At 39.1% G+C, this 12,395-nt stretch overlaps 1 protein-coding gene across 2 annotated transcripts; it reads left to right on the forward strand.

Annotated features, from left to right (window-relative positions):
• The first annotated feature begins 272 nt into the window (after positions 1–272).
• Positions 273–9,148, forward strand: CCDC160 (coiled-coil domain containing 160). 2 transcript variants are annotated; one of them, XM_066356859.1, is made up of 4 exons: positions 286–369; positions 1,153–1,321; positions 1,444–1,498; positions 7,852–9,148. In XM_066356859.1, exon 4 carries the CDS (start codon positions 7,876–7,878, stop codon positions 8,842–8,844), a length of 969 nt encoding a protein of 322 aa, XP_066212956.1. In that variant the 5' UTR covers positions 286–369; positions 1,153–1,321; positions 1,444–1,498; positions 7,852–7,875; the 3' UTR covers positions 8,845–9,148. The 2 variants fall into 2 exon arrangements, with proteins under 2 accessions (XP_066212957.1, XP_066212956.1); XM_066356860.1 differs by lacking the exons at positions 1,153–1,321; positions 1,444–1,498 and having other exon boundaries at positions 273–369.
• The last annotated feature ends 3,247 nt before the right edge of the window (positions 9,149–12,395 follow it).

Consider the following 12,395-nt stretch of genomic DNA (forward strand, 5'->3'; position numbering starts at 1 on the left):
TAATAAACCCACTGTGGGTGGTGCAGCCTAGCAGTTTCTCGCTCCTTACCACCCTGACTGGCTCTCTTGGTGATCTGAGCTCCGGTTTCTTGCAGGCAGAAGCCCCTGGGAAACCGTCGCACCGGTCATGGGCCCTGCTTCGCGGAGCTGTAAACTCCAGCCTGCAGCGCCCTGGTCCTTTTAAATCAGGCCAGCCTGTTGCTAGGCAACAGCGCGGCCCGCGCTGGCGCTGCACTGCAGAGGCTCTACCAGGCGCCTGCCCGACTGGGCCGCTGTGGCCAGCGCCGAACTAAAGGCAGCCACCTGCCAGTGGTGGCCTGTTTCTAGGAAGAGGGGACCAGGACCACCGGACCCCACCCACACTAGGGGGTAGGTCTGAACGCGAGAAAGCCCGGCTCCTCCTGACTCGTCCTTCTTCTGCTGAAGAGGACGTTCCCCATATCTACCCGACCCTGGGTTACATCTCTTTTACAGCACGGGCCAGAATGTGGGGAGCATTTGGGAGAGAAGGGAGCAGGGCGTAGGAGTCGGGGTCTAGAAGGAGGAGTGTCGTCGGGCCTCGCCCGCTGCCCCTCCCACCCCATGCCACGCGCCAGCCAGACGGTGGGGACTGGGGATGTGGACGGTGTCAACTGCGGTGAGGGTTGTGCAGCGCTCTGACGGGAGCCACGTTCTCTCCACTGGAAGCAACGATGGCGGGAGTTTCAGCAGAAAATCCCAAACTGCATGCATAGATACTGCTTTATAGCAAGAATGTGACTTCCATGCTAATTAAGTATTCAACCTTCAAAATTAAGGAGACTCTTTCTTTTCTTATAGAAGGAATCATTTCCCACTAATAACAAAGGCTTCTTCACAGGGCACAGTTTTAAATGGCACTTTGCTTTGCTCTAACTATCCGCCAAACAATAGAGAAGAAATTTGTCCCTTGAAGTGGAAACTTGGCTAGTATATTAGGACACTGAAAAATTAAGATGCAAATCGGGATCACTGCCTTTTTAAATGTTTATTTTTTCCAAATCAATTGTGTTCTGAGAGAGGGAGGCAAGACGCAGGCTCCAGCCCTTGGCTAATGTGGCTTTTGGCATACTCATTAATAGCGAGCCTGCTTCTGCTGCCGCAGCCACCAACGGTGCCTCGTTTCTTCCATAGGTTCTGAAGGTAAGGATGTACTACTGTGTTTGACTAGGATGCCACCATCATTCCTGTGCCATCTGATATTTGCACTGCTTGGGAAAGGAAGACTTGGTGACATCATACTGGGGAAAGCAGGTTTACAACTTAAAAAGTAAACTTCAAAGTGTCTGCCATCACATTTTAGGTGGGTCAAATGACATTCTAAATATATCACTTTTAGTTTTAAGCTGTGTCTCAGAATAGAAACATAAATTTGGACATTATGATTAATTATATTTTCTAATTTTGCTGGGGAACTTTTTTTAGGTAAGACAGGAGGAGAATCACGCTATCAAATAGAAGACAGTGGATATCGGGAAGTGTAAGTACAGTTGTGTTGGCTGAAATCTTATTATGGGTGTTTAGAAGTACAGAGCTTCACCCAATGTACATGTTGGGGCTTGTAACTAGATGATTCATCTGCATTATCAGTAGAATATCAAGAAATCCTGACCCGTGGTGGTGCAGTGGGTAAAACGTCGACCTGGGATGCTGAGGTCACCGGTTCAAAACTCCAGCTTTTCCCAGTCAAGATACATACGAGAAGCAGCTACTACAAAGTGATGCTTCCCTCTCCTCCCCCACCTCTTTCTCTATCACCTTCTCCTCTCTCTAAAATAAATAAATAAATAAATAAATAAATAAATAAATAAATAAATAAATAAAATCTCGAAAGAAAGAAAGAAAGCCTCATAAAATTAGAAAAGAAAGAGTGTCCTGAATATTTTAGCTCAGCCAAATAAACTTTGAGGGAAAATTAAAAATCTGTTTTCTAAAATGTCATCCAAAACACTTCATAAAGCACAGACAAATTATAAGTATTTACAAAACCTTAACTAGAATTAAAGCATTATAGAATTTTCAGGAAGAATATTAAGGATCACTTATTCAACAGACATTTATTGAGTGCTACCATGTGTTAGGTAACAGCTAGAGATGCAAAGTTGAATAAGATGCCAAGAGATCACAGTGTAGTAGTAAAATAAAAGTTTATATGAAATTCTGTAGAAGCACAGGCAAAGCTCAGTGCAGCAGCATCCTTGCTGATCTTCAAATTAATATTCCAACTGTAAAATTTCTAAGAATTTATTGGTGGCTCTGAAAAACAGTGGGAGTATTTGGAGAGTACTTGGTAAAGTGATTGGTGGTAAAATAAAAACATCTTTCATTCTAAAAAGACTACAACTTTTCTGCTTAGAAATAGTCAATTTAACTTCAGAAATTTGGGGGTATAAACAACTTACAAAATGTAGGGCTGATTTTCCCCTGAAGATGCAGTTAATGTAAGTTTTGAGTTTAGCTTCCCCTCTGCTTGCCATAATACTACCTACATTGTTTTTCAAACTGACTTTTTCTGAGATCTGATGACTTCAGGATGGCAACATTAAAGTGCACATAGTTGGAGAAGGGTAGAGTTACTGAATTTAACTAGCTGGCTTATGTTCTAAAAGAGGGTAAGGAAAACCTAAAAATGAACAAGAACCATTGTTTACAGTATTATTTAAAATTGCTTCCATTTTCATTTTCATTAATTTCTTTTTACTGCCTCTGAAGTAAGTATAGTGCCCCTATTTTACACCTGAAGAAACCGAGACTCCCAAAGAGGTAAGTTGTCACATAGTTCTAAAATGGGAGATCCAAGATAACTGACTCTTTGAGGGTTTTTTAAAATTTCTATAGTCCACTCTAAGTTCCTTTCTCAAAAACTTCCTTTCCTTTCTTCCCGACAATCTGCACTTAAAACATGTTCACCCACCTTGACTTCAAATGGTTCCTTTGGGTCCTAATTTTGGCATTTAATAGTTTTGTACAAGCCAGTAATTCTCAACTGGGTGGAGAATGTCAAAGTTCTCCTAGATAGAGCAGGTCAGAGTCTTCGTGAATAAGGAGAGACGATAATGATGGCAGTGTTTTGTGCTTGGGAACAGCGGAAGGAAAAAAAAAAAGAAAGAAAAAGAACAACTGCTTTTAAGTGAGAACAGGTTGGACAATTGAGCAAAAAAGCAAGACCAGTGTTTTCTTTGTAGCAGACTCTGTTCTCCCCTGTTTACACCAAGCAGTTTTTCTAAGGGTTGAGAGAACTGAAAACATCCAGAACAATGGGGAAATTTTCTGGTGTTCAGAAAAGCCATGTCTCTTGTTGAGAGGGGTTGAGAGTAGTGACAGAGGTTGCCCATCACAAGTTAGAGATGACCTTTTCCAACCATCATTCTCAATTTATTTTATCAGTGCTTCCCAAATTATTTAGGTGAATAAAAATGACTTTCATGAGTTCAGAGATCTGTTACTCCACCAAAATACCCTAATACTTTGCCACAACAAAAAGAGGAAAGTCACTAGAGAATGAATGGTGGTGTTTTCAGGCAGACACTAACTAAAACCATCAGGAGTTCATTATTAATTCATGCCAGACACAAGTGAATGGTTGGAGCCATATTATGGACACCCAGGCATTGACAGTTCAGTCCCAAGGACTTCTGGGGGATCACTGTCTTAGAGGACTACTAATGTTATTTTTGTCATGTGACATTTTATCATTTTCCTTGTCCTGGCTTATTTCTTTAAAATCTTTATTTCTCTTGGACCTCCTTCTCATACCCTTCAGTCCTTCAGTATCCAACATAGTGTTGAGTAGTAATAATAAATATAATAATAAATGTTCACAGTTGACCCACTAAAAAGGCATACTTGTACTTTCAAGAAGGGATTCTGGTTTGAATGCCTTATCCTGCAAAAAAATGACCTAAACAAGTTTATTGAGAGCAAAATGGCTATCACTCCAGGGTAGAGGAGTATCATGTTTCAAAGCATATTTCTTGTCTTTGCCAGAGAACACTAATATCATACTTGCTCTCCATAAAATCAAACAAACAAACAAACAAACAACAACACTGCAATTTGCTAGGAGAAAACAAGATTGGAGACTTTTACCCCCAGTGTAGGCTGTGAGTGGATTTTGGAAGAAGCCATTAAAGGCTATCTTGCCAATGAAAAGAAAAAGGAGGGAGGGAGGGAGGGAGGGAGGGAGGGAGGGAGGGAGGGAGGGAGGGACGGAGGGAGGGAAAGGAAGGAAGGAAGGAAAAGGAAAGGAAAGGAGGAAGAAAGAAAGAAAAGAGGAACAGAAAGAAGGAAAGAAAGAAAAGAAAAGAAACTCAGAGACCCTTACCCTGCCCTGTGTAAGCTATGGGAGGGGAACTCCAAAGGCTTTTCAAACCTTTCTCTTTCTGTCCTTATATATGTGACCTGTAATTCCCCCCTTTTATTTTTCCTCTGTCCTTTTGTGTCCCTTTAAAAAATACCTAAGCTCTGAGAATAGTTGGTTGTTTTATTTCAATTTGTAGAATGAAACCTAGCAGAATAATAGAAATTTTAGAACAAGCACTGACCTTGGAGACAGGATTTCAGTTTACCATTGCAGGCTGTGTGGCCTTGGTCAAGTAGCTTAACTTCTCTGAGCTTCAGTTATAAAATAAGTGTATCCATCTCAATTCTGTGAAAAGCATTGATTATATCAGGAAATTGTGCAGAAGTTCAGGAGTAAAGGTAGTGAAACTTTTATATATATTTATGAGAGGGTTGGAGATAGAAGTCACTTTTATAAGGTGCAAATTATTAATTAAAAGAGTCTTCTATTTACACCTTTATCTGTACCCAAATATGCATCTCAGATTTGTCATTATTGCTATCTCCAGGTATAAAGTGTCTTCACTCTACTTGCCCCTCTGCACACCTCCTCCCTGATCAATCTCACCAATGCCTTTCATTCAGAATTTGGTGGGAGGAATAGTAATCTCTCTCCCATTGCTACTTGATTAGAAGTATTTTCATTTTTTACAGAATTATCTAGTAAAAATTTGACTGCTAAAAAAACGTGACTGGCAATAAGCATCACCATTTTTTTCTCTTTTGGTTTTTTTTTTTTTTTATGATTGCTATAATCCTATTCATTTGCATCCATGATACAGAAGAAAAGAGAAATCAGAATTACCTTTCCCCTTTAAGAATATATAGATAATTCTGGATGGTGACTAGTAGAATAATTAAAGTCAGAAAGGACTGTTTCAAGAGAAAGGAGATAATGATTCCAATGGCAAATCTATACCATGAATTTCAAGGCTCAGCTTATTCCTCTGGTCTGATAGACTAAACTTTATTAAAATTTGGCTTAAGGATTTCTTTTAGGTGAACATAGGGGAGATAGTGCCTGACCAGGTGGTGGTGCAGTGGATAGAGCACTGGACTGAGATGTGGAGGACCCAGGTCTGAAACCCAGAGGTCACCAGATTGAACTCAGGCTCATCTAACTTGAGTGCAGGCTCACCAGCTTGAGCGTGGGATCATAGACATGACCCCATGGTTGCCAGCTTTAGCCCAAAGGTCGCTGGCTTGAGCCCAAATGTCGCTGGCTTGAGCAAGGAGTCACTCACTCTACTGTAGCCCCCCTGATCAAGGCACATATGTGAAAGCAAGCAATCAGTGAACAACTAAGATGCCACAACAAAGAATTGATGCTTCTCATCTCTCTCCCTTCTTCTCTGTCTGTCTGTCCCTATCTGTCCCTCTCTCTGTCGCTGTAAAAAATATTTTTTTAAAAAAAGAGAGAGGTGTGACCTGTGGTGGTGCAGTGGATAAAGCATCAACATAGAATGCTGAGGTCTCCAGTTCAAAACCCTGGGCTTGCCCGGTCAAGGCACATATGGGAGTTGATGCTTCCTGCTCTTCCCCCTTCTCTCTCTCTCTCTGTTCCTCTCTCTCATCTCTAAAATGAATAAATAAAGTCTTAAAAATATTTTTTTAAAAGAGAGAAAGTGAAAAAAATAGTAAGGCAGACTCCCACATGCACTAGGCAACCGCAACTTGGGCCAATGCTCGAGTACCAAGCTATTTTTAGCACCTGAGGGTGATGCACTCCAACAGGGCTATCCTTAGTACCTGAGGCCACATTTGAAGCAGTTGAGCCACTGGTTGCAGGAGGGAAAGTGGGAGAGAAAGGGGAGAGGGAAAGGAGGAGAAGCAAATTGTCATTTCTCCTGTGTGCCCTGACTGGAAATCGAACCCAAGGCATTCATATGCCAGGTCATTGCTCAATCCACTGAGCCACCAGCCAGGGCCTATTGCTTTTGAACCCATCATTTTAACACCTTCACTGAATATTTGCACCTTTCCCTTTCCTCAAAGCCAAGTAGTTGCCATTGTAGATGTACCCTTGGGGATAGTGAATTCCTTTTTTCATTTTTTGGGTTGAGGGGGTCAAACATATTGAGTACATGCAAGAATCAAGTTTATTTTCTCATTTTCTGTAACAGGGAAATCTGTTAAAATTTAAACTACTGTTGCTTATAAGAAAATACTAGAGAGATAACATATCAAAAAGTGGTTATCTCTGTGCCATGGAATTATGAGGGGATACCTTTTCTGTATTTTCCAAAATTCTACAAATACTATGCACTGCTGTTATAATCTTTACATAATATGAAATATATAAATATATATTATATTAAAAACATTTATAATCTTTAATAAAATTAAAGAAATATTAATTTAAAAATAAATATAACAGTTGCCATTTTGTGTTACTAAGATTAAAATTATATATATGTGCATGGGAAAAATAGATGCAGATACTTTGATCTTTCTCAGTGGTAATACCACAGAAATATTACAGTAAATTAATGCATAAAATGAATGAAGTGACCCTTTTCTCCTTTTCCCCACCCTTTAGCGATGACTGCAGTTATCTGTTGGTTGGCTTCAGATGCCAGTGGTCCTTCAGTGTGTTGGCTGGCTCTTTTTTTCTCCCTTCTCTCAGAAGTAGTACCGATCAAATATTTCCGTGCTTTAGGAGAGCTGTATTTTAAGGATTCTTTGAATACAGAAGAAACAAAATATCCTCTATTTTTTATGTATTTAGAAATTTGGTTGTGATTTAGCATGCTCAGTTTTCACCTAAAAATTACACTTGCAGTCAATAACTCAAGAGCACATGTGGTAGAATTAACATTTTCAATGGTTGACATTCGGTTCTCATCATGAAATTGCTGTCAAAATGGATAGAATTCTGTTCACTTGGCAGTCTTGCCTAAGAGCAAAGCCCAAGACTGGAATAGCAGGAATTTATAGGTCAAGACAGAAGGGCATATTGCAGAGTTAGTCATGAGGAAGTCTGCATGGTATACTTTAGCAAATGCAGCTCACATTGAATTAAGCGCTGATGTTTTAGTCACTTTAAAGAAGAAATAAACAGTAGGCCAACCCAATAGAACTAGAAAAAAATTAGGGTCATTGGAAGCACAGGTATTAGCCTTATATTAATATTAGCCTATTTATTTTAAATCACTTTTACTCTTTTTGAAGCAGTCTGTTTTCATGTGTATGGTTGCTTTCTTATGAAATTGTTTTCTCTGCCTACAATAAATAACCAGAAGTGCCAATTTATTAGTTTTATTTCATAGGATCTGAGAATTTAAAACTGGAGGGAGCTATAGAACATAGCTAGTCTAGCCCTTTCAATTTACAATGGAGGGAGCTGAGGCCCTGGCCACTTCGTGAATTGTAGGGAGAGCCAGCCTTCAAATCTTTAGGTTCCTCTACCCATGAGCCTCCATTGTTTGTGCTTTTCACTACATCAGCTTCCAATGTAAATAATGTGCCCTGATTTTAAAATTTGTTTTTCAGGAATTGGAAGAAGTTCTGGAAGAAATGGATGATAGGAAAAAACATTGGAAGGAGAATATGTTTGCTCTTTTTTTCAGTGTTCAGGATGTTCTAAACGAGGCTTTACAGACTGAATCTTCTGAACAAATGACTTTAGATAAGGCCAAGAAAATGGAAGGAATTTATAATTTGTCTAGTAGAAAGTTTCAAGAAGAGAATAAATTCAAGAGGAAAGAATTTGCTTTCCAACCAAATGAAAAAGAACAAGAACCAAATTTAAGAGAGAGAAAGATGAACATTTCAAAGAATGAGGCAGACACAAACTCTGTCTCCTGTGAGTCATCTAATTTGGATGTTGCAACTGAAGAAAGCTTTAATAGCACAGAAGACCACTGCATGTGGAATACAAAGGAATTACCAATTCTATGGCAACAGGACAAGAAGAAGAAATTTACTGAAGGAAAGCCTCCCAAACTTAGCCTGCATCTTTTGAATGAAGAACTGGAAGACCTCGATATAAAATGTAGAAAAATAGAAGAGGAATTTGAAAATGCTGAAAAAGAACTGTTGAACGCCAAGAAGGAAGTCTCTGCAAAACCCCTAAATTTTCAAGACACAGGGGCAGAAATTTCGAAGAACGACTGGGAACTTCAAGCTTTAAGAAATGATCTATCTGAAAAAGCAATAAATATTAAAAACTTAACTGAAGAGCTCCAGCAAGCCAAAGAAGTCATCCACAAGTTGAGCTTAGAGAACAAAGATTTAAAAGAAGCTGTGAGGAAGTTAAAGCATCAGAATGAAATTGGAAATGCACTCTTGAAAGAAGAAATGAAATTTTATTATGAATTAGAAATTGAAAAGATCCGCAGAGAGCTCAATGCCATCAAGGATGAATTGAGAGCTGAAAAGGCCCTGCAAGCAAAAAATAACAGGGCTCTAGAGTTGCTTGGAAAACACTTTTCTTCTCTAACAACAAGTCCCCTTGACAGTTTTACAAGGGATTTTCTTTTTTAACTTAAACAAAAAATTTAAAAGCCTTTAATTCGGCTAATCATTGAGCCAAATCAGTGTTTCTTTGTCTACTACTTAACATCTATTTAATAGGGTGTAATTTTCATTTTTGGTGAATCAAGATATCTGTAAAATTTAAGATGTTAACTTCAAAGCATCTGCTTTCTCTTTCTAGTGAAGTTATTGTGGGGGTACAGATGGAAATAAAGCTTCAAAAATCTCTCTTTTTTGAAATATTTCACTTTGACCTGTAGCGATTCACCAAATCATTTATGAATACAAATCAACAGCCATTTTGTGATCTTGTGAGCATTATGTCCTTGGTACATGAATATTCTTCCATCTGTATTCATTGATGTTAACAATAAAAATCACATTTATGTATATAAGAATAATGTGTCTGTGGCTCTTATAGCTTCCTGTTCAGACTCAATGGGATAAAAAAAAAATGTACCTGCTTTCTTTGAAATCTAACTTTAATTAGACACATATAAACATCTCCAGAGAAAAAATGCAGATATTTGTCCCTTCTGCTGTTTTCCGCATGCTTTCTCCCTTGATCTGGCTACAGTTCCCACAGACTAAAAGACTGCTTAGAGACATGCCTGTGACTTGTGAATTTTGCTAGAGACCTGATTTGTTAGCAATGGCTTTTGTGTTTTCTTACATTGACCACCAAGGGGCATTGTTTATACAGTTCTAACAAAATTTTATGGGGGTGGGGGGGGTAAAGTTATAAGCTTCCTGCCCAGTTTACATCACCAACTGAATAGGACTGGAGTGAAAGGTGTTGGGTGTCAGCTAGGTAATCTGTTGGTGAGCTGGCTTGATTTATACAGGAATCCAGCCCTGTAAGGGGCCTGGACAATGACAATTTTTACTTCAAGAAAATAAAAAAAATGTATTGTCTCAGTCCTTTGGTGGAAACAATGTGTCAGTTGATTCTTTGCATTTGTTTGTATCAATCATCAAGATTTTTTGTAATTGGAGCTCATTTTGTATGGTATTTTTAAGTCCAATGAACCAAATGTAATTACAGACAGATATGAGGGTGGGATAGAATTGTAAGGGTTTATGCATCTTCCCGTATAGGAAATCCCCAAACAGGGAGCCTGGATACGTGGGTTCTAGGACCTGTTTTGCCAATAGCTAGCTAATTAAAAGTCCCAAAGGTCCTCATCTACAAAACCTGGGAGTAGAACTGTCATCCAAATTCTGTTTCCTTCTAATGCTCTGTGATTTCACCACAGTGATTTTACTCGCCAGTGGAACTATACCTGCGAAGAACTCAGATTCCTATGGCATTGAATGCTATCAGTTCTAGTGCTTTGGGGGACCTACACTTCAGACACCCCCTTTTCAAAGAAATATAAAAAGTTTCTTTTTTATAGTTAGAGCATTTCCAAATACTATGCCATTACTAAAACCGGAGAGAGAGTGAATCATTCTTCTTCTCCTTTCCCTTGTTTCATTACCTTGTTAATGTCGAGGGAGGCACTAAACAGAGACAAACTAAGCTGACCTAAAGGCAGAGCAGTGCTTGCCTGACCTGGGAAGATTGCACAAAATTGGAGGATAATTATCTTTGACATTTTCTGATTCGGTCCTGATAACCCAGGTACCGGCAGCCCACTCAAAAGGAAAAATGACTTTCATTCAGGTTTTTGGTGGTCACTGGCTTCTTACCAAGGTCCTAGATATAAAAGCAAACTAGGAACTCTTTGACCTATTCGACTGCCTTTCTCATCATCCCCTTAAAAAGTATCCCTTTGTTCTTTCCCCAGAAAAACTCTCAGTCCTGACTGCTAGTGTGTGCAGAGCTGCTTTCATGCTACAATATTTCAAAAATTGTATTAATTAAGTTACTAGACTCAAACCTCTTAGTGTATTTTAATTTTTAAAGAGGAGCTTTTACTCCAGGAGAATTTCTATCAACATACTACCCATATAGAGTCCCAAGTGACAACTTGGTTTATCTTGCATGAAAAGATAATTTTATGGCTTAGCCCCTCTACATGGGAGGGGTGGGGAGTTGTATTTTTAGGAAGGAACTGGAAAATAGATTGTTGATGACACAGCCTGGGATGCCAAAACCAGGCAAGACTTGCCTTATGGAAAGCCTAGGTGCAGACACTAACCAGGGAAACAATAAGCAATTGCCAAGTTCAGAGGGCTAAGGAAAAATGAAAGCCAAGGTGACAGAGTCAAAAGTTTGCAGCTCAAAAGGGGTCATATCTTTTCTGAAGCTTTTACTTTTAAAAGCTAAGCTGCAATAAACTGGGAGAAAGCTAGGCAGTTTTTCTTCCTGGACAGATGGGAACAGCAGTGGATTTCAGTGGCTTAAAGAACCAAAATCAAGGCAGATACTAATAATCTGTGCCATTGTTTCCGTAATCACACTCACTAGTTGTATTAGGTGGCTTCCAATTTTGATCAGAATATATTGTCATTGTTCCTTTTAGTACATCAAATTGGAGATGTGGAGGTTTTGGGTTTTTTTAACAAGAATGGCATATCAAGCTACTCATCACTTTAATCTGTTGGGTTAAATAGTTGAAATCAGCAATGCAATTGCATACAATTCCCTGCCAAATCCCAGTTTCTTACTTACTGAGAAGCATGGGCTGTCACAGGGCTCTGGGAATATCTGTTCCACCTTGGGTTTACATTCCATTTCCACAAACATTTGCTAGTCACCCATTACTATAGTTAATCACTTCTAAGAAACACTTAAAAATATTTTGACATCCCTGAATTTGGGAAACATCTTAAAATTGATGGCGTGTCATAGTATAATTTCAGGTTTTATTGAGATTTTATTTATTGACTTTTTTTAGGGAAAGGAAAAAAAGTGAAAGAAGGGGGGGGAGGAGCAGGAGGCATAAACTCACAGTTGCTTCCCGTATGTGCCTTGACCTGGCAAGCCTGAGATTTCGAACCGGCAACCTCCGCAGTCCAGTGTTTTTGTTGCTGTTTTGTTTTTAATTTTCTTAATGGTATAATGGTATCTCTTACAATCAATGGGGTTTTAGATTTGATGAAATATGTTATTTGCTAGGCTAGAGACGTGGGGATAAAAGGATTTATGAATAATATAAGTCTTTGACGTTAACGATCTTACTTATATGACTAATTGAAAGAACACGGTAAATACTATACTAACAGTGCTAATATTATACAAAGTGCCGTGGGAGCACAGAAGAGGATCAGTTACTTCTGTCTAGGGGTCTGGAAAGGACTTCATAAAGGATGTGACATTTGAGCTGAGCCTTGAAGGATAAGCAGGGTTTTTCCAGGCCAAGTGTGGGGGCAAAGGCAGGGGCATTTCTGGAATGTGTATTTGGAAGATCTATTTGGCTTCAAAAAGGACTCGTAACAGTGATGATTAGAACACTGGGATGTTACATTTTGCTGACTTAAAGTCTCATTTGAGGTCCTACTCTGGAAATTCCTATGATTACAACATTTTGTTCATTTGCAGGTAGACTAGAGAATAAAGTTCTCATGACATAAAGACCAAGTTCCAGATAAACTGCAGGAAAAATTTTTTGCTG

This window comes from Saccopteryx leptura, chromosome X (assembly GCF_036850995.1).
Source record: "Saccopteryx leptura isolate mSacLep1 chromosome X, mSacLep1_pri_phased_curated, whole genome shotgun sequence".
Classification (NCBI taxonomy): Eukaryota; Metazoa; Chordata; class Mammalia; order Chiroptera; family Emballonuridae; genus Saccopteryx; species Saccopteryx leptura.

Excerpts from the sequence above, each read along its gene's own strand:
- CCDC160 (XM_066356860.1), top strand. The coding sequence starts at position 7,876 with ATGGATGATAGGAAAAAACATTGGAAGGAGAATATGTTTGCTCTTTTT.